Raw genomic sequence first — 23,784 nt, forward strand, 5'->3', positions numbered from 1 at the left:
CACTCAAAGAAGAAATATTGTGTTGTCTGGGTATGGCTTGGGTGGGGCAGTGTAAGATGTGTTGTTCTGTTTTCTTTGTGTGATGGTTGCATCTAGAGCAGTTTGTTTTATCTGCCAAGCCAGTTCTATGCTGGTATTGTCTTAGTGCTGAGTGGTGACCTGAATGCAAGCATGCTGATGTAACACTTGCTTCCCTTGGGAAGGATTTTTCCATGAGGCTGATGTGTGGGTGGGGACTTAAATGGAGGAAGGAGTTTGGTGGTCAGCCTTGAAGAGCTTGTTTTGTGAGCAGTGTAATGTGTTTTTGTGTGGCAATATTGTGTGGTACAAGGTGATGTAGATTTTTGTTGCATTCAGATGGTGCCAACATTGCAAATACATTGTCCCATCCCCACATCCAGAAAGCGATGCAAAACCACTATTTGGTCTCCAGATCAGGCCCAAAACAAACTGTAGAACTATGTACATACTAATGACAAGTGCCAGACTTAATGAAAGTTAACTGCACAGTTGACTGAGTAGAATATGGTGCAGTAGTTATAAGCACTGTGTCAGACAACTCATCACTCCTTTGATTCGTGTTTGTGAACTGCTTCAATAAATGCAGCGAGGTGTTCTGGATCCATATCAGGGTATATTCCATGACCTAGGTTGGCAATATACCTGTGAACTCCAAACCTGTTCACCATTTCCTGCACCATTTTGCTAATATTGTCCTGAAAAGTGTAAACCACAAATATAATATTTCACTAATTATTTGTATAAGAAAAAAATATATATATACTTTTTTGCACATCAGAGGATGGAGGGGGCAATGATTAATTGAAGCAGCCTTGCTGTGGGTGTGTTGCATCTTGCTGCATTGTTTCTGACCCTGGGCAGTGGATGGGATGCTAGGATGACCCATTGGCTAAGAAGAGCTGAGATGAGAGGGAGGAAAGGGTGGTGGATGGGAATGAAGTGGGTGGGAGTGGGTATATGCCTTTTGACTTTGGCTACCTCTCTGGTAAGGGGGGAAAAGCCCTTGGTATATAGATAGAAGTATTTGTATTCTAATTCTACATAGGGATAACTGACTATGACTTGGTCCCCCCCCCCCCTCCACACACACACAGGAGAGGACAGGTTGGTCACTTCATTTCTATTAGCTCTCTTTTCTGCTACCCTCCTTTACCAGTTCTTCAGTATGATATTGTCCCTAAGATAAGTATTTGATATCAACAATTTCCACACTGCTCATTCTATTCTTGTAACACTTTCATAATTCTTCATTTCATCTCAAAAATATTCAAATTCTTCTTCCTTTTTGGCCCCTTTTATATTTCATACATACATACATACTTATACCAAAGGCTTTTTCCCCCCTTATAAGGGAGGTACCCAAAAAACTAAGACATAAAAAACCACTCCCATCCATTCCATCCCTAACATACTCCACTCCCCTCCACCCTCTCTCCTATCTTGACACCTCCTGGATTACGGGTCATCCCTGCATCTCGCCCACTGCCCTGGGTAGAAGCAGAAGAAGTTGCAAGACACAACACATCCACAGCAAGGCTGTTTCATTATATTTCAAATACAAGTATTTATATGCACATGTACATATTTATACACCATCCTCACACAAACTTTACACCCATCGTTACAACTCTCCCCTGCATCTATTACTTCCCTTCACTCTATTGTCATGGTTTGAGCTACTTCTATTTTTTATCTATTCTATTATATACACATGAGTACCCATACAGCACTGTCAAACTTGAGAATAACTAAATTTAGAATATATAGGCAAAATACTTGGGTCAAAGACTAATAACAAAATCCATTTTTTGTTCTCTATACTGAATATTTCAAACTATTCCCCAACCTTGTGGATCACAAGTTATTTGGTTGACTTTGTTCTGAATATGAAATACCAAGTGATTTGTGACATCACTATTGCACCACACACAATGCCCTACCTCCACACTAATTCATGCATGAATTTGCCAAGCTTAGCCTTTCTAAATTTTGATAGCTTTGTCAAGCTAAAAAAATTCCAAACTTTGAGTTGCAACAAACAAGTACCTGTATACACATATTTACTGTAATAAATTTATAATAAAAAAAAATGGCCAATACAAATTGACATGGAAAGACGTACCTTACTGGCATACAGTGCACATGGATCCAGGTTCCCTTGAAGTGTCTTGTTTGGGCCAACCAACTCCCTTGCTTTTGCTGGATCCACTGTCCAGTCAATGCCAATGACATCATAATTCAGTTGTGCAACATCCTTCAAGCAGTAGTGGCCACCCTTTGGAAATATGGTCTAAAAGATGGAAAAAGTATATAATAAAATATGAGGAGAGGAGAGCAGGAGTGGAAATGAGATGACAGATAGGGCTGATGAAAGAGTATTGGGATGGTTTGGACACAAGGAAAGAATGAGTGAAGAAAGATTAGAAAAAGAGGTGTGGAAGGCAGAGGTAGAGGGAGTGAATCTAAGGGGACGACCAAGGATGGGATAAAAGGGGTGTTGAGCAAAGAAGGAATGTCTATTGAGCTATGAAGGGAGAAGGCAGGAGATAGGGATGGGTGGAGAATGGCTGTGTATAGACGATACTATTATGCAAGGAAGGGTGGTGCAGGGGATGGGGGTGCTTATGTGTGAATGATATTTTGATGCAGCCTGAAGGGATTTCTCCCCATCTTCTCTTTTTCTGCATGAGGGGATGGAGAGAGGGGGTGGCCAATTAAGTGAAGCAGCCTTGCTGTGGGTGTGTTTTGTCTTGCTACATTGCTTCTGATCCAGGGCAGTGGGCAGGATACAGGGATGACCTATATCTATTTTCTGTTCTCATCTTAGTTCCATGAAGAGCTAAGACGAGAGGGAGGAATGGGTGGGAGTGGGTATGTATCTTTGACTTGGCTACCTCACATTTAAGGGTGAAAAAGTTCTTGGTATATAGAAAGATCATAAAATATATGTTCAATCATTAAAGTGGTTGAACTGTAAAGACAGCTAAATAACAAAAACGTTATTCACTGGATTGACAAAATTATTGTGAGTCAGAAGTGAGTTAGAAGGTGGACAGGATACAGGGATGACCTATCATCTATGAGGAGCTAAGATGTGAGGGAGGAAAGGGTGGTGGAGGGGAGTGGCTACCTCCCTTATGAGGTGGAAAAAGCTCTTGGTATATATAGATACATACATATACCAAGGGCTTTTTTCCCCTTACAAGGGAAGTAGCCTAAGTCAAATGGCATAAATCCACTCCCACCCATTTCATCCCCACCCACTCCACTCCCATTCAGCACCCCTCCCTCCCTCTTTTCTTTGCTCCTCCTAGATGTTTGGTCATCCCTGCATCTCACTCATTGCCCTGGGTCAGAAGCAATGCAGCAAGACACAGCACATCCACAGTAAGGCTGCTTCAGTTAATTGGCAACCACCCCACTCTGTCCCCTCATGCAGATAAAGAGAAGATGGAGAGAACTCCCTTTGGGTTGCATAAAAAAATCATTCACACATGATCCCTAAACCCCCATCTCCCACCCACTTCCTTCCATGCATCACAGCATCATCCATACACAACCATTTTCCATTCACCTCTATCTGTGTATATATACAGATACATACATATACTAAGGGCCTTTTCTCCCTTACAAGGGAGGTAGCCCAAGTCAAAGGTATAATCCACTCCCACCCATTTCATCCTCACATACTCCCACTCCAACCCACTTGTGGACATAGGCATTCAATGAAAAACTTAAAAAAAAAAAAAAAAAATAAATAAATAAAACTATAAAAAATAAATAAATCAATTTCTGGCTGATTATGCACAATTTCATTCAGTTGGAGTGGTACAAGACCAATCATAATCTAGAATTTAATATTTTGGTTAAATGACGGTCATAGAAATCCCATAAACTATAACCATTTCAGTAATCATACAATTTAAGCAAAGATTAAATAAGCATGGCAAACAGAATATACCAACACTACCTGCAGACTTCAGACATGACTGTTGTTAGTGACTGTAGTTAATGAGGGAAAAAAAAAAAAAAAAACATGCTTCAGGCCCTTTCCCCCATATAATGGGGGTAGTCAAGATAAAGCACACACCCATCCAAACTCATTTATTGCCCATGGATGCATTCTGCATGATGTTTCATGTCTCAAATCAGGACCCTTTCAGTAGCATCTCCAGCTTGAAGAACAGGCACAAGTCACAAGGAGCCATGTCTGGAGAGTAGGGAGCCTGACAAACCTGAGGAATTTAGTGCTTGCCCCAAAAATACTGGTTTAGGTACAAAGAATGAGCTGGGGCATTGTCATGATGTAGGTGGGTGTCAGTTGCCTTACTCCCACAAGTCCAGTCATTCATGCAGCATTGCATCATGAAGACAATGACGAATCTCATGATATTATTGTTTGTTAACAGTTTGGCTTACAGGTGAGCATTCTTGATCCACAATACCACGATAGTCAAAAATGTGTCATCACTTTCACATTACTCTGCACCTGTATTAGTTTTATTTCTAAGGACCCTGGAGTCTTCCATTGTAATGACAGAGCCTTGAGTTCTGGGTAATACATATGTATACGCTCAAGAATCAACACCAGTGATCATAGTTTTCAGGAAGTCAGGATCTCCTTTGGTACACTCTAGCACAGTGATTCTTAACCTGGGGGGCGTGCCCCCCTAGGGAGGCGTAAGTGATTTTCAGGGGGGGCGCACGAGGCGAAAAGTAGAAATTTGACCAGTTACATGTTATTTTCTTGAGAAGAAATGGGTCAGTAATGTAGAGGTAAGTTTATGAGATGATGCAGAAGTATCGTCATCACTAACTTTATTTTCAAAAGTCTCCCAGCCATACAAATTTTCCAATGTATTGACCCCCCTCCCACCAAGGGGGGGTCTATAGATGCAAGGGGGGCGTGGAGGAAAAGAACAGTTCCTAGAGGGGGCGTGGTAGTAAAAAGGTTAAGAACCACTGCTCTAGCATGTCCTGTGTGATGCCAAGTTGAACCTCTTGCTGCTCACACAAAAGCAGTTTTGACACAAATTTTGCAGCTATCCTGTGAATACGCAAACCACCATCCAACACTGCACAAGCCACTCCATTGCTAATCTTAATGCCACTGGTAATTTCTCAGAGGGTCAACCAATGGTCTTTCATGATCAAATTGTGAACTTGGATACTGCCTGGCTGACATCCTACTTGAATGCTGGTTACTATCAAATGAAGTTTGGCCATCTTTAAAACAGTTAAACCCTTCTTTATTAAGTGTAACCCCATAGCATTGTTGTCAATAAGCTGTTGAATCTCACTAACTGTTTTTGTTTAGGTATCACCACATTTTTGGCAAAACTTGATGCAGTAATGCTACTCAATGCATTCAGTCATCACGAGTAAAATGAAAATGCAATGAGCACATGCTAAATAACCATGCACAATGGCTGTGTGGAAGTGACTAACTCACCTAGCAAGCCTTCAAAATATCATGCATGTGCAAGACTTACTACTGCACTTGGTACCACCCTTGCCTCTTGGCTGCCACAGGTTCCGAGAAAAAACAACACTGTCAGATACTTTTTCTACAGATCTTGTATATACAAGTATAATCACTCAAAAGAGTAATGCCCAGAGTCATGAGGTAGTGTTGGTAAGTATCTGTTAGCTGGCTTATTAAAATGATCTTATTATTACTCCATTCAGCAAAATACTTAACAAATAATAATTATAAAAATCACACCTCCCTTACCATAGGAATGCTATCTAAGCCTTGTGCTGCTACTCTCTCCTTGACTTGGTCCACAATAAGTTTTAGGTACGGAAGTGCGTATTCCTTGAAGAGGTAGGGGCCCAAGTGTTCTGCATGGGACTCAAACACTTGCAGGAGCTACAAGGGGAAGAAGTCTTTTGGTATATAGACAGATACCAATGAAACCAATCCTTATAATATCAATATGGTATTAATAAAAGCACATAGCACCTGCAACAAAATCAATGGGTGCATCACCATTATAGTTAAGCACACAGTACCTGCAATAAAACCAATGTATATGTAAGAACTCTGTATATCAAACACAGAGCATGTGTAATCATTTCAGTGTATGAATACATATACCAGAAAAGGGGTTTGCCAACTCAAAGCAGATACCCACCCTATTGTCCCTTTATCCCACACCAATCCAAAACTCATTTGTTCTCTTCTATCTTAGCATTTCCTGGATGAAGGGTCATCTCTGTTCCCTACCACACAGCTTGGGTCAAAGGCAATGCAACAAATCAAAACATTTCCACAGCAGGGCCTGACAGGCAGAGCTGGATTACCCCTACTGCTTCATTATAGTGACTCCCCCTTCCCCCAATATCCACTTGAAAAATTTACAGAGTAGACAAAAACATCCCTTTAGGCCATGTTTTTTCCTCACCCTCTACATATCAATACTATTCATATAAATACAAGGCAGCTGCAGCTGAATCAGTGTCTGTGTCAACACCAGATCCACAGCAGTCTAGGAAAATTCTATCTACATTTATACAATCTCCTCATGTCACCATTTACTGAAAATCTGTTGTGTTCAAAACAATGAGGTGCAATACAATGGATGATCTATAAATGGTAGAATGTTATCAACCCATGCCCCTGGGTTCTTATAAGAATATCTGTCCATGAAATAATTTCCAGTTATCTCTTTGGTAGGCCCATGGGCCCTCAAAAACCAGCCATAGCATCTGATTTGGCCCATATATTGTTTGAATATATTATTGTCTGTGGGATGTAAGAGAAGGAGAGCATAGTATTAGGTGTTCTGTGTCTTCTATTTAGTGTTTGCATCTGGGGAACTTGGTGTCTAGCCAGGGCAATTATGAGTTGGTACAGTAAGTCCTCCTTATACGGTAATTCTTTACCCAGTAAATTCACAGTCATGGTATTTGGTAATTACTACCCTCGATTCTATTTACAGTAAGAAAAATTCACAGATACGGTATCCACTTGTGTTTTGGAGGTAAAATTAGATATTTTGAAGAGGAAAGAGCAGGGAGAAGGTACATCTGCCATAAGTCGAAACTTGGGTTCGGTATACAGTAATTTCAATTTGCGGTAAGGTTTTCAGGAACACATATGTACCGTATAAAGAGGACTCACTGTACTCTCATCCACAAGGAGCTAAGATAAAAGGGACAAGAAATGGATGTGGGATGGGTGAGAAGTGGTGTACACCTTGGCTGGCACATCCCCCTTATAAAAGGAAGGACTTTATGGTGTATATATGTATGAATCCTATTGCTGACCTGAGTTGTGTAGTGAGGGACAGAGACGACACTTCATTCACATGGAGGTAAGCTGTGAGGGACAGCAAGTGGGTTTTTGGATGCGTATTTGACTTTGCCACTTCCCTTATACATTGGAAAAGGCCTTTGGATATATGTATGTATGGACCACTAGTGAAAGGTGAGTGCATATCTTGGCTGGTCACCCTTCTTATATGGGAGAAAATGTCTTTTGGTTTATGTATGTATAAATATTATTGCTGCAAGATGAAATGTCTATTAGTTACCCAATTCCTTCCAAGCAAAGAGTATAACAAACATGCATTCAACCAACTAAGCTCAATAATTAGAAAAGATATTAGTACATACCTGTGCTCCTGCCTTCACCTGCCCGACTAAGTACTCAATTGTGGCATCGGTGATAAGCTGCAAGAGGGCATGACTTTCTTCAGGATATTTGTAAAACCAACTCTTGGCTTTGCTCATTGTCTTGGAACCTTTGCCCTCAATCATGTAAGCCATTATCGTCCACTGTTAACAAAACGGATACCTGTCGGTTACATATTCAAATCTGCTGTGGAACTGCTGCATTATTCTGGTCTGCAAATGACTGACAAATTTCAACAATAAACTGACAGTGAAAGATGAACTGCCTAGAAGTTTTCGGCAACTTTTATTACAGCTTGGTTACTATCTTAAATCACTTTGTTCCCACAAAAAGGTTACTTCTGTGTTAGAGAGAAAATATCACTGCTTCATTTTTTTTTAACTAGAATGGTTCTAGAAGGGAGGATGGTAAAGAGAATCAACCCCAGAAATGGATAATGGTGAGATTACCCTTCCTTGCATGTGTCCAACTGGACCACCTCATGTAGCCCAGTGTTGGTACAATGAAATAACAATTTCCTCAAATTTTACTGATAGGACATCTACAGCCCTACAGTAGCTGGCAACAGTCCTTAACCTCTCCCATAGATTCCTCTGGAAAGAAACTTTTGAGTGTTGTAAGTGTTGTATTAATGCAGGTCAATTTTGATGTCACTGGCCTATAGTAGTAGGAGGGGAACTAGTCACTGACTGTTAGCTTTCCATATGTGAAAAGATGGAAGAAATAAAGATAAAGTTGATAGAGGGAAATCTTGAACCCAGTCTGGAGAACGAGTGTCAATTCCTTGGGGTGGGTTTTGAAGATGGGCAGGTCCCCATCATTGATCCCTCCACCATTGGTCTTATACATAAGCATATTCCATAAACAATACAGTTAACACTTACTGGAGCACCACAGAACCCTATGAGAGGAACTTTGCCCTGAAGACGGTGACGTGTAAGTGTGATGGCATTGAAGACATATTGCAACTTGCAACAAACTTCTGATGCTTTCCCAAGCTTGCTAAGGTCACTGGGCTCACTCAGTGGTGAGGGGAACACAGGGCCCTGTAGAGAGATATTATCAATACAATTCATCCATTGACCACTATATATTCACCAATATACTGTATTATCAAAGTAAAAATCAGTCCCATCTGTGACAACATTCATAAACTACATACAAGGAAAATGGACTAATTACACAGAAAAATATTAAGACATTGAGAACTTTTATACAACCCAATTTCTAAATAAAAAGGGCAACAAAAGAGGTCACAAACACTATACAGGAAGCTAAAAAAATTAATTCCTTGAGGCTATAGGAAAAATACAACCCTAACTATATTGCTGAGATAGTATCCCTCATAAAGAAGAGAAATAATCTCAAACGACCCAGAACCAACAGAACAAGGGGTAAAAAAACAACAACCACTAAACACTTAAAAGAAAACTGCATAAAACACAAAATTATTATAAAAACAAATACCATGGAAAGTGGAGCACTAAAAAAACAACAAAAAAACAACTACAACTCATACAGCAGTAGGTGTTGCATTCAGAAATGAATCCCATCTCAAGTAACAATACAAGATCATAAAACAATCTTCAAGCCCACAACCACAGAAAACAGACGATAACTAAAGAAACATGCAAGAATAAAAACAAATCTAGACAGTACTCCACCCTAAGAAAATGAGAGTGATGAGTGAGGAAAATGGAGGAGAAATAAGGAAGGATGAAGTGAAGGCAGCAGTTAAGATGATGAAAGCAGGTAAGGCACCTGGTATGGATGGATGCCATGCAGAATGTCTTAAAAAAGGAGGTATAGTGATGGTGGACTGGTTGGTGAGGTTATTTAATGTTTGCTGGAGAGAAGGTAGAGTGCCAGAGGACTGGAGGAGTGCGTGTATAGTTCCACTTTACAAGGGAAAGGGGGACAAGTGTGAATGTAGTAGTTTCAGGGGGATTAGCTTGTTAAGTGTAGTTGGGAAGGCTTATGGGAGGATCTTGATTGAGAGGATTAGGAGAGGAACAGAGGGAGTAATTGGTGAGAAACAGTGTGGGTTTAGGACAGGTAGAGGTTGTGTAGATCAGATTTTTGTGGTAAGACAGATATGTGAGAAAGCTATAGGTAAGGGGAAGGATGTTTTCTGGGCCTTTATGGATCTGGAAAAGGCTTAGACAGGGTAGACAGAAAGGCATTGTGGGAGGTTATGCGGATATACGGGATAGGAGGAAAGCTTCTGGGAGCTGTCAAGAGTTTTTACGAGAGTAGTAGAGCTTGTGTCAGGATTAGAAATGGAGAGAGTGAGTGGTTTGAGGTAAAGGTGGGACTTCGTCAGGGATGCGTTATGTCACCCTGGCTGTTCAACTTTTACATGGATGGGGTGGTGCGAGAGGTGAATGCAAGGGTAGTGGGTCAGGGATTGGAGATGGTTAAGGAAAATGGAGAAAAGTGGGAGGTGAGCCAGCTGTTGTTTGCAGACGACACTGCGCTTGTGGCAGGATCAGAGGAGGGATTGAGGAAGCTGGTGACAGAGTTTGGGAGAGTGTGTGATAGAAGAAAGCTGAAGATAAATGTGGGTAAAAGTAAGGTGATGAGATGTACAAAGGGTGAAAGTGGCAGTAATCTGGAAGTGAGCATTAAGGGAGAGCAACTGGAGGAAGTGGATAGTTTTAGATATTTGGGTGCAAATGTGGCAGGAAAGGGTGGAGTGAAGGTGGAGGTAGAATGTAGATTGAGAGAAGCGAGTAAATGCCTTGGTGGTTTAAAAAGTGTAATGAGGAATAGGAATCTGGGAATGGATGCTAAGAGGAGACTGTATGAAGGAGTGATTGTGCCAACAGCACTGTATGGAGCAGAAACATGGAACATGAGAGAGGAAGAGAGAAGGAACTTGAATGTGTTTGAGATGAAGTGTCTGAGAAGTATGATGGGGGTTACTAGGCTAGATAGAGTGAGAAATGAGGAAGTGAGGAGGAGAACAGGGGTGGAAAGGGAGCTGGGAGATAGGGTGGATGAAAGAGTATTAGGATGGTTTGGACACATGGAAAGAATGAGTGAAGAAAGACTAGTAAAGGAGGTATGGAAGGCAGATGTGGAGGGAGTGAACATGAGGGGGACGTCCTAGGATGAGATGGATGGATGGGGTGAAGGGGGCTTTGGGGAAGAGGGGAATGTCGGTTGAGGAAGGACGGGAGAGGACAGAAGACAGGGGTGAATGGAGAATGGTTGTATATGGAAAATGTTGTGATGCATGAGGTGGATTGGACGGGGGAATGGGGGTGAGGTAGTGTGTGTGAGCAAAAATTTTGACGCAGCCCGAAGGGATTTCTCCCCGTCCTCTCCTTTATATGGGGGGACGGAGAGGGGGGGGGGTCGCCGATTTAATGAAGCGGCCTTGCTGTGGATGTGCTGTGTCCTGCGACACTGCTTCTGACCCAGGGCAGTGGACAGGGTGCAGGGATGACCCGTCATCTAGGAGGTGCTAAGATGGGAGGGAGGGTGGAGAGGTGTGGAGTGTTTTCGGGGATGAAATGGGTGGGAATGTTTTTGTGCCTTGTCCTTTTTGGCTACCCCCCTGGTAAGGGGGAAAAAAGCCTTGGTATATGTATGTATGTATGTACTCCACCCTTCTCAAATAAAGATGCAGAAAAAGCAATAAAGAAATGAACAAACTGACACACCAAAGGCCTATACAATGGATTGACTGAATGGTCCATTTATAATTCTTAGTAGTGACAGGACTGTAGCCAATTCTGACCAATGATTCCCAAACTAGATAGCACATTTCCTTATATTTTGGTTGCAGCCAGACTACTTAATCTTTATGGTGCCCCATTAGTACTGAATGGGTTAACGTAGACTTACCTCCCCTGGTCTCATTTCCACATCCATGCCAAGGGCTTGTGGGATGACCAAGATGTCAGAGAAGATGATGGCAGCATCCAGGGGGAACCTCTCAATGGGCTGCAGGGTCACCTTGCATGCCAACTCAGGAGTCTGGCACATTGTGAAAAAGTCTGCTTTGCTCCTCTCCTCCCTGAATTCTACATGAAAAAAAAATGTAATCATAATAAGATGGATGGGGTGAAGAGGAGCTTTGGATATATATGGAATGTCTATCAAGCACAGAAGAGAGGGTGTCAGTCCACCAGTTATTGCCTCAAGTTTTAGTGTGGTAGAAAGTGGGGAAACATTGCCAACTGTCAGCTTTCCTTATGTGAAAAGATAAAGGAAATAAAGACAAAATTAATGAAGAGAGAGCCTGAGCTCAGTCTGAAGACTTAGTGTTGGCCCTTTGGGGCTGCACCTCATAATGGAAGTGAGGATGATGACTGGGTATGAAGATGGGCAGTAGGGAGATGACTGATATCCCTCTAGCAGGACTATATCATACAGGTATCTGATATCAGTCCCTGGATATAGATGAAAGGAGTGAATGGAGGGAGATTGTGAATGGATGAAGGGAGGTCACTATGTAATGAAGGAGCAGGAATACACCAGTTCAGTCGGCTGGGCTTTGCTGAGGAATAGCTAAAGAATACTACTGCAATGCCATTGGCCCGAGCAGTGTGACAAAGAACATTGCGACTCTTCATCCCTGAAGTGCTGCAATAGGAGGGATGGTTGAAAGAGTTTTATTTGTGTGAGATGTGGGTGTGTGCTTTGGCATGGCCAAGAGGACATGAAATTTCCTTGTTTCCATGAAATTCTGCATGTTTATGAGAACTTTCTTATGGTCTGGCATTATTTCTACATAAGAAGATGTATATGTATGTATATATATATATATATATATATATATATATATATATATATATATATATATATATATATATATATAAATAGGCTCATAAATGTTCCTAGTAATAATTTTGTGTTGCTCTGGATTGATATTCAATACATGAAAATTTAATGCATTAGTGAAAACAACTGTTTGAAGCTAAAAAATGCAAAAGCTCTCTACTGTGGGAGGAGGGGACTCCCCCCCTCCCACACCCACCCCTCTTTCAGTTGCTTCACTCCCTTGCAACTTTCCTCTATATCTTTTTTATTCCAGACCCTACTCACATACCTGTATGGCCATCTACTGTATTTTCCGGCGTATAGTGCGCGACTTTTTTCCGTTGGAAGGGCCTAAAAATGGGGGGTGCACGTTATCCGGTGGTGCGCATTATCTACGGCCTACAATAAAAATTCTGCGGCTGTGTGTGTAATTTTTTTCACAACAACGTGACGATGTTGGCCGTCACAAAGTCGGAACGGCACACCTCTCCGTGACGTTCCGTGAGAACAAGAAGAACAGCCATGGTGACATGAAAGAATACGCCAGCATGGGCTATATAAATATTTGGTATAGGTACGTATCTATCGAATCTTATTTTTCATGTTTAAATAGGCCTAAACACCATGAAACATTATCAATATTCATGATATTTGCCCATGTTCACAGCATCCTAGTATGAATTTTTAAGTTGGCTTTGTTGCTTCACTTTAGGTATGTTACAAATTCCGTTGCGGCCGTTCATAAACTCGTGTCAAACACCTGACTACAACACCCTCTTTCGGGAGTTATACTAACTAAACGTTACCTCGATGACTCTCCTATTTCATCACTGTCATTGCAGGTTCAAAGCTAAAACGAAACAGTCTGTAGTTTGTTTCAGTACTAAATAAAAAATGGTAAAGACGAATTATTTCCTCAAGATATAAAATGAACATTTTCTGTAAAAATCCCAAAATTTTTCTGTATATTTTACTTTCAATAAACTTTTTTTTAGATCATATTTCTTACAAAGGATTACAAAGCCGGAGCATGCCGACAGGAGACCTTTTGATCCATATCTAGGTTGGAGGCAAAAAAAAAAAAAAAAAAAAAAAAAAAAAATAATATTGATAATAAAATAATAAATAAAAACTATAATAATGTAAATGACAAATAAATTACATAAATAAATGCATAGGTATAGTTAAAATAATAAACAAACAGGTAAATAGTAAATAATAAATTGACATATAACTAATGATAAATGAAAATCAGACAGACAAATGATAACAAAACAAAAACAAATAATATAAGATAAATTATAATCATTACAGCATCTTACTTAGGTATTTATCTAAATGATTCTTAAAGCTTCGAACTGAACTACATTGCACTACCTGTGCAGGAAGTTTATTCCATTCATAGCATGAAGTTTATTCCATTCTTACAAACTATTTAAGCTATAAAGTAATAAGGGACCAACGCACAACATGAGTCATATACCGGTACATGTAGTTCCGACTTTTTTCTTTGTTGTGTCCTGATTGATGCCTAAACTGACACTTAGTTTAGTGACAAATCAACAGATTTTCCAGCGGTGGCTCTAGCCAATGAAAAATACTTCTCCATGTAACCTCGTTCACAAGAAATTAATCGCCGTTATTTCATTGGTTTATTTTTACTAACATTAATTATCGTAGTCTATGCAAATATTTGGGATCCGTAAAACAGCACTGGTACCAACATCATGAACGTTGGCCATTTTAGCTCACCCGGAATATGCTAAATCAGGGCCGAGATTGACAGTTCTATTGCGAGAGTTTGTTAAACTAAACGTCACTTCAGTAAAGACACTTATGAACCGAAACATAGTTTGTTGCTGCATGGCGATAAAAACTTGTACACGGTGATAAAAACTTGTAAAATGAATTATTCCCTCAGGATAGTAAATTACAATTTTTCTGTAAAAATCCGAAATTTTTTATGTACATTTTGTATTCAATAAACTTTTCATGGCTCAAATTTCCCACAAAACAATGGACCAACGCAAGCAGGAGTCGCATACATGCAGTTCACGAGCTTTAGCCACCAGTGACTTTTCCTGGCATGCGCGTTATACGACAGTGCGCGCTATCTGTGTACTGAGATAACGAAGTGCATGGGTGCGCATTATAACCCGATGCGCATTTTAAGCCGGAAAATACGGTATTTACAAAGTGGAGAGAGAATATTTGGTGTGCACATGTGTAACAAACACAGTAACTATCTTCATTACACATGAAATCCTGTGGGGCTGCCCTAGGCTATTTCATTTAGCTGAGGAAAATCTTGTCTACCCCTCTGACCTGATGATGCCCCTTACAAGGTACTTATTTGGGCTAATGCCAGACAAACTCCATTCAGCTGAAGGATGGACCCCTGGCTTAAATGAGTTGTTAATAGTTGCCTCAACTCAAACATGCTCTTCAAAAATTGGCTAATATTAATCTAAGTCATTTTTACTTAGATTAAGGTGAGGGATGAAGGGCTTACAGATTACAATATAATGGAGGAGGGATAAAATTCTAAAGTCAACAAAATTATTATATATTACAGGATCAATTGCAGAATTCCCCCTCCACACACACACACACACACTTCAACGAATGGACGGCTTAGAAGACGTTCTGAAGAAAAGTGAAGTCTGTGGATCCCAACGCAAAGAGAAGTGCCTAGTGTTTTTGCAGGGTGGGGGGGAAATTGCTCGTGGAGTAGTGGGAACGTAGGGAAAGAGGAAAAGGGGAGGGATTACTGAGGGAAATGGAAGGAAATGAGGAGGGAGTAGACTTTGACCAGCCAGACAAGCGGAAGGTAAACAAAAGACTTAGCGAGGATCAAATGTCTAATAAAAATGTAAAGATTAGAAGTATAGAGAGGAGCAATACAGAAGAAAGTGACGAGAATATGTTCCAGGGATTTAAAGAGGGTGGGGGGGACACAACCCCCCCCCCCCCCCCCCGACTGATAAGACTAGAGGAGAGAGTTGATAAGGTGATCGAGGACTTGGAGCGTAAGTTAGGTAACGTAGACTCCATTTTTCAAAGAATTGAAAGGTTGGAACAACTAGAGAAGGCTAACAGAAACTTAACTGAAGAAATAGAGGACCTAAAAAGACAGTTAGGAAATGTAAAGGAGGAGAATGAGAAATTGAAGAAGAATAGTAATGAAAACAGAGAGAAACTAGCTACAGAAGCTAAAAATTGGAGAATAACTCAAGAAGGGAATAAGGTTTCATTCACTGACATAGTCAAACAGCAATTGAAAGAACATAATGAAGACTCAGTTATTAAAGTGATGAGACAGAAGGAGAATATAGTAAGAGAATTAGCTGACAAAAAGAAATGTATAATTATATTAGGAATGGAAGAGAAACATAACCCAGATAGAACTGCAAGAATCAAGGAGGAAAATGAAAGAGTAAGCAGTTTATTAAAATTAGTCCAGGAAGATGAACCAGAAATTATAAAGGAAATTGAGGAAAAATTCAGACTCGGAAAATATAGTACAGATAAGACCAGACCAATTAAGATTAAATTCAGGTCACAAACAACAGCAGAGAAAATTCTATCCAAGACAGGGAAACTAGCAACAAATGATCAATATAAAAAGGTATGGATAAAAAGAGAAATGAATAAGGAGGAAAGAGAGGCAGAAAAGCAGAAAAGAATTGAAGCTAAGGCAAAAAACGAGGAAAGAACGGAGTCAGAGAAAGAGAGATTCTATTGGAGAGTAGTGAACATGAAAATAAAGCAGTTCGACATACTAAAGAAAAACATAAGGGAAACAGAGAATACAATGGAAGTGGCAGAAAACTAAGAGTGTCTTACACAAATATAGATGGATTGATAACAGGATTGAATGAACTGAATGATTATTTGAAAGAAAAAGAACCGGACATAATGGGAATTGTAGAAACAAAATTAAAAGGCCCACTACCACCCAACAGTGTAGGACATGATACATACAATTATTGGATTAGAAACAGAGAGAAAAAACAAGGGGGTGGAGTTATGTTCCTGACTAAGAAGGATATAAACGTGAAAGGTGTCATATATGGAAAGAATACAGTAGAGATGATTATGATAGAAGTGGAAGACCGAGATAAGAAGAGCAGAAAATTTGTGATCAATTATGTGCCTCCGAAAACAGCCTCATGGGAGGAGAGTGAACATAAAAGTATGTTAGAGGACACAAAGATAGCATTAACTAAAATAATGGAAGACGGAGGAAGAATAGTTATGATGGGCGACTTTAATTGCAAAGAAATCTGCTGGGAAGAAATGACAGTAAAGAGTGGTGATGACTCATGGGGAAATGCTCTACTTGAGATGATTACTGACCATTCAATGACACAATGGATACAAGAGAACACTAGGTATAGAAATGAAGAAGAACCATCGAGGCTAGACTTAATAATTACATCTGAACCTAGAATAGTGGACAAGATTGAATATAAAACACCAATAGGTAAAAGTGACCACATATTGATTGAACTGGAACTTAATGAAGAAAAATATATGAAAAGAAATGAACAATATAGAAAAGGAAGAATGATGTATGAAAAAACAAACTTTGATAAAATAAGAGAATTCTTCCAACAAGAAAACTGGGAAGAAATATACAAAGAAGAAACAACAGTGGAAGAGAAATGGAATATTTTGACAAAAATTTACAAAAAAGGAGTGGAAAAGTATGTCCCAAGACAAAAACAAGAAAAAGAATACGAAAAATGCTGGTACAACAAAAGTTGTAGGGAGTTAAAGGACAAAAGAGACAAAGCCTGGAACAGATGGAAAAAAGACAGAAGACCTGAAAAATGGAAAATATATACTGGTTATAGAAATGAATATGTACAAAAGTGCAGAGAGGAAAAAAGAAAATATGAAAAAGATGTTATAGAAAAGTGTAAAGATCAACCAAAACTATTCTACAGATTTGTAAACAATAAACTGAAAAACAAACAAGACTTGGAGAAATTAAGACAAGGAGGAGTTGAATACACTGAGGAAATGGAAATGGCAGAAATTATGAACAAACATTTTAAATCAGTGTTTACAAGGGAAAATATACAACCTGAAGAGATTGAGTGGAAGGAAAAAGTCCCCCCTATGGAAGAAATAGAAGTAACAAAGAATGAAATATTGACACACTTGGGTAATTTTGATGTCAGAAAATCGCATGGGCCAGATGAAATAGCAAACTGGATTCTGAAAGAATGCAGGAATGAACTGGCAGACAAAATACATAGCATAATAAGCAGTTCCTTAAAAGAAGGAAAAGTTCCAGAAGATTGGAAAAAAGCAAATATAGTACCTATATATAAAGGAGGAAATAAAGAAGAACCTACCAACTATAGACCAGTCTCTCTAACAAGTACAATAGCAAAAATATGTGAAAGAATTATCAAAAGTAGATGGGTAAAATACTTGGAAAAAAACAACGTACTAAATCCAAGGCAATTTGGATTCAGACAAGGACGATCATGCGTCACCAATTTAATATGTTTCTATTCAAGGCTAATAGATATAATACAAGAAAGAGATGGATGGGCTGATTGTGCATTTCTAGACCTAAAAAAAGCTTTTGACAAAGTACCACATAAGAAGTTGCTTAAGAAATTAGAATATGAAGGAGGAATACAAGGTAAATTGCTAAATTGGATGGAAGACTTTTTGCAAGAAAGAAAAATGAGGGTAGTGATAAGAGATCAGCACTCAAAATGGAATGAAGTAATAAGCGGTGTCCCGCAGGGAACAGTTCTGGCCCCAATAATGTTTGCTATATATATATGTATGAAGGAATTGAAAGCTATATGAGCTTCTTTGCAGATGATGCAAAATTACTGAAAAGAGTGAAAACTGAAGAAGATTGTGAATCACTACAGAGAGATCTAAATAAAGTACAAGAATGGAGTAGGAAGTGGGAGATGGAGTTCAATACAAAAAAGTGTAGTATAATGGAATTTGGAAAAAGCAAAAACAGAATAACAGGATCATATAATTTGGGAAAAGAAGGAATAAAAAAAGTAGAAAATGAGAAGGACCTGGGAGTCATTGTTATGAATAATATGTCACCTGAGAAACATATAAATAAGATTTTTGGAGAAACTTATAATTTAATAAGAACAATCAAAGTGGCATTTACATACCTGGATGAAGAAATGGTGAGGAAAATCCTAATCACCCTGATAAGACCAAGATTGGAATATGCAGCAACGATATGGTCACCAAGTACAAAAAAATGTATAAAAAAACTTGAAAGAATACAAAGAGCAATTACAAAACTGGCACCAACACTCTCAAAACTATCATATGAAGAGAGACTACAAAAACTTAAACTACAGACACTAGAGCAAAGAAGAGAGAGAGGAGATTTGATAGCTATTTACAGAATCATGAAAGGCATAGAAATTACTGATAGAGAGAATCTGATAAAATGGGATGACAGAAATACAAGAGGACACGGAAAGAAAATAAAAAAAGACAGCTATAGAAGAGATTTTAAAAAGAACAGCTTTCCTCACAGAGCAATAGACAGTTGGAACAAGTTAGAAGAGAAAGTGGTGTGTGCAAAAACAATACATGAATTTAAAAATAGTTTAGATAAAATGAGATATGAAGACGGGACCCCACGAGCATAGCTCCCCTTCCCGTAAAATACAACTAGGTACAACTAGGTAAATACACATTGATTGATGAAGGTCTGATCAGGTTCAGAGTATTATATGGTGGATACCTTGGTACCCTCTTGAACCCCCCCTCCATTTAAAATACACAATTTTTAGTTACAAGATGCCTTTCAGTCCCTATATATCACATATATTAAGAACTACCTGTAGGACAGAAACCCTTAGGCTATTCATTAAAGGATTAATCAACATTTTTTACACTGGTTACATAAAAATATTCTTTACTCTACCTGGAAGATATCTGCCTGCCTGTCTCATTACCCAGACAGGCACAACATCCACCTTCTCCCCTTTGGCGGCACGTAGTAACCTGTCATTCTTAAGTACTGGAAACTCCATCTGCAGATAAACATAAAAGATATCCCTTACTTATACACTACAGAACAAAATCACAAAAAGTTTCTATTAATTCTGAAACAAAAGGACAGCAATGTAAACCCTTTACAAATGATACCTCACCAAATAAATACAACAATTAGTAGCATAAGTTCCTAGTTACAGGAAACACAGAGCCTTAAAGTATGTGGGAACAATCCTTATGTTGGTCCATATGTCACTTCTTCTTCTTTTCCTGTTGACATTCCCCATTTTCATATGGGGTCGTCGTTCCTTGCTGTCATTTCCACTGGTTTCGGTCCATCACCTGCTCCTCCTCCAGATGTTTCTCCTTTAGGTCCTCTCTTAGTCTGTCCTTCCAGCACAGCTTGGGTCTCCCTCACCTGTACAGGCAACTAGGAACTTATGCTACTAATTGTTGTATTTAGTTGGTGAGGTATCATTAGTAAAGGGTTTACATTGCTGTCCTTTTGTTTCAGAATTAATGGGAACTTTTTGGTCCATATGTTACTCAGAAGTGTAAATTTGTACTATTGTCAGAGTTATGTCAATACTGGCCAGTATCACCAGAAATTATGAAAAAAATAAATAAAATAAATAAATACACTGATTCTGGGTGTTGTATGACTTAGAACACATTAACTCTCACATCAATAACATCCACAATGGTAATCTTTTAGAAGTGCACACCCTATGTGATATAATAATAGAAAATTAAATAATTTTGTAAATTATAATACATCAACATATTATATGTTATTCTTGGCAGAAGTCAATAACAGAAAAAGTTACTAAAAGCTATACACAAACAACCTCCCTCCCAAACTCCATCACCAACCCCCCCAATCCCTCCCCTGACCCTGCCACAAGCGCAGCATCACCCACAAACAACAGCTGGCCCACCTCCCACTCTTCTCCACCTTCTTCAAACATCTCCAACCCCTGCATCCACCTCTCGCACCATCACATCCATGTATAAACAGAACAGCCAGGGTGACACAACACATCCCCAATGAAGTCCCACCCCCACCTCGAACTACTCACTCTCTCCATTTCCAATCCAAACACATGCTCTACTACTCTTGTAAAAACTCTTGACTGCTCCCAACAACCCTCCTCCCATCCTACACATCTGCAACACCTCCCACAGTGCCCCCCTGTCCACCCTGTCATAAGCCTTCTCCAAATCCACAAAGGCCCAAAAAACATTCTTACCCTTTCCCACATCTGCCTCACCACAAAAATAATTTCAATTTAGCAAAATAGCTTCATGGTATCTCTGATTCAAACACTACAATCATGGTCTTCATATATGAGAGGTGACATAAAGGAGCTGGAGCAGGTACAAAAAAGGGCTACTAAACTAGTCCTGGAACTGAAAATTTTCATATGAGGAGAGATTAGCTAGACTGAGACACACCAAACTTGAAGAACGAAGAATCCAAGGAGATATGATAGAAACTTTCAAAATCTTGAAAGGTATAGGTCAGGTTGGGAGTGAAGAATATTTACAGTTGATTACCAAAGACTGACGCCCAGAAACAAGAGGTCATAGCCTCAAGTTAATGAAACCACACCCTAAAATAGTAAAGAGGAATAAGTTTTTTAATTCACAGGTAGTGAATAAATGGAACAGCATCACTCAAAATGCAATTACTAGCACATGCGTAAATACATTTAAAAACACATATGACCAGTTTGAGACTAAGGTAGTTGAGAAGGGGCATCCCTTAAAATGAGCTTTCAGCTCTCTTGCCTCTTACTTTCACTAAGGTAAGCATTCACTAGTTGCTTTAAATAGTCCTTCCCTTTTTGCATCGCTTTCTAGAATATATTTATTTTTCACCTGAAAAGCCTATATGGGGGTAAGGACTATATTTTATGCAGCTGATATTTTGGGGATTTTAGTAATACCCCTATGAACCAAGTCTCATTCTTTTGACTTTCTGACTAGAGACTAACTCAAAAAAAAAAAAAAAAAAAATGCTGATCATTGACCTACTATCCCTCCATTCTGCTACTCTCCTTAAATTAGTCTTTCTTAGACCACCCTATAAGTTTCTACCTCCTCAGTATGATATTCTCCCAAAGGATAGAAGAGCTATTATTATCATTATAAACAAAATTGAAATACTTCAAATTACTACATTAACATACTAAATAAAATATGTTGTCCAATAGTTCCTTACCAACTTGACCTAACATAATCATTCCATAGAAAAATTGGATCTTTGAAATGCAAAAATTAAAGAAGTAGAAAATGTGTTTGAAGAACCAATACTTCACCCGAAGCCGTCTTAGCCTTAGCTTAGGCCTAATAGTAATTGTAAGTAGTAAGTGTGCGCAAGGCCCATATTTCTTCGTTCATTAATGCATATTTGTTGACCAACATGCTTAATTTCATTTGTGATCAACACATAATAGTGCATTTCAAATATATATCACAGTGGTTACAATTTAATGTTAAAATAATACAGGTCATGTATGGAAAAATATTTCACCAACTTTTAAGGAATCAAGATGAACATTATAAAAAGTATGTTTGACAAGACAAACATTACAAATATTGTAATACAATCTTTATTTGTATAGCATTATATTTCTGCTCAATATTTCGTGCTGAATCAGGGGGAATATAATATTTCTTCATTTGTATAAAAATATATCATTTGTAAGAGGCTTACCGGTCTACGGCTAGCATTGATATTTTCCGTCTGCTTGTTGTACAATGTCAATCAGCTGACTTCTCAAATTGTAGGGATTTTTTTTTGTATTCATTGAATGCTTATATACTCTAATCTTATTTTTTCTCATTGATTAAAATATATCATACTTTCTACATACAATTTACAATTATTCTTTATAAAAGGTTCATATATCAAACGTCGGTATGAAGTTTTACTAATCATCGAGTATCATCGATCAGAGCCCGAAACAAACTGCTACCCGGAAAACAATGACGAGATCCATGAAACTGCTACTGTCCGATGCTGAAACAGAAAACATGGAAGCGAACCAACAATATATAACCTCTAGAAATAGAGAGCAACCAAATGCCGAAAATAAACGAAGCGAAACCCAAAACGGACTTCGGGTGCCGAAGTCAAGGCTTTCACCCCACTACTACTACTACTACTTGAATGAAAAATATGAGAACAGAAGAGTAGAATCACAAGAACATAACATTTCATACGAGATTAACGAGAATGTAGCGCTAAAATATAGTAACATTCCAAAGTACACTAGCATTAGAAACTAAAGGGGATAAGAACCTAATATAACTTAATATAACATAAGAACACACCAACAAATTAGTGTTATCAAAGAACATGCAAGAAAATTGTACATTCAAAACAAGTTTGAAAGGTCCGTGTTGGAAAGTAGAAATCACAAGAACATAACATTTCATACGAGAATGTAGCGCTAAAATATAAGAATATTCCAAAGTACACTAGCATTAGAAACTAAAGGGGATAAGAACCTAATATAACAACATAGCTTTAGAACATACCAACAAAATAGTGTTACCAAAGAACATGCAAGAAAACTGTACATTCAAAACAAGTTTGAAAGCTCCGTGTTGGAAAGTAAATCTAAAAACAGAACATTTGGAGTTAGTACACTACTTTAATCGGTTACACATGAAGTCACATTAAAACTACATGTTGGAATTACTATTCTATTATTTCAGAAAGCCCCAAGTTATAGCCATATATGTGCCTGATTGAACTAATTCAAACTTTATCGTGTTATACTTTGAACTCTTACACTTACACTTACACTTAGATACACTTAGATGACTTCTGTCGGTGATCGACGCAGCTAGACTGGGGTCCCACTGTGACCAGTAGTGCTGGGCAAATACCGCTAATTTCAATACCGGAATTACCGGTGAAAAACAATACCGTTACCGAAATTACCGGCAGTGTACCGGTAAAAGACTCGTGAGGTAGTAGTGACGTCCCAAGTTCTAGTCGAGTTCGAAAAATCAATGTTTTTGTCCTTTAATAAGCTATATCTCTGGTTCTATTTTACATATCAATTTTATTGTTATGTCATTGTAAAGGGGAAAAGTCATACTTTAATTGGTGCTACTATAGTATGCTATCTACCGCACGAGTGAGTGAATGGAGGGTGTCTGAGGGTGGGTGTGGTATATAAACTTTCGTCCGCGTCTGTCTGCATGCATGGGTTCATGTTTGGAGGGTGCATGTGGGAGTGGGATTTTTGTTGATACACACACATACACATATAATGAGCTTTGACTAATTTGTGATAAATGTTTTCTTAAAAACTAACCTAAACTGACTA

At 38.8% G+C, this 23,784-nt stretch overlaps 1 protein-coding gene across 1 annotated transcript; it reads right to left on the reverse strand.

The window, feature by feature from the left end:
- Positions 1-101: 101 nt before the first annotated feature.
- Urod (uroporphyrinogen decarboxylase) lies at positions 102-22,226 on the reverse strand. Its single transcript, XM_076213923.1, has 8 exons — positions 22,158-22,226; positions 19,368-19,476; positions 11,513-11,691; positions 8,545-8,706; positions 7,642-7,803; positions 5,756-5,893; positions 2,144-2,311; positions 102-716 (listed from the first exon to the last, which is right to left on the reverse strand). Exons 2-8 carry the CDS (start codon positions 19,474-19,476, stop codon positions 564-566), a joined length of 1,071 nt encoding a protein of 356 aa, XP_076070038.1. The 5' UTR covers positions 22,158-22,226; the 3' UTR covers positions 102-563.
- Between the last annotated feature and the right edge of the window lie 1,558 nt (positions 22,227-23,784).

Source organism: Oratosquilla oratoria, chromosome 32, assembly GCF_046742065.1.
Source record: "Oratosquilla oratoria isolate Oo_2021 chromosome 32, ASM4674206v1, whole genome shotgun sequence".
NCBI classification, from domain to species: Eukaryota; Metazoa; Arthropoda; class Malacostraca; order Stomatopoda; family Squillidae; genus Oratosquilla; species Oratosquilla oratoria.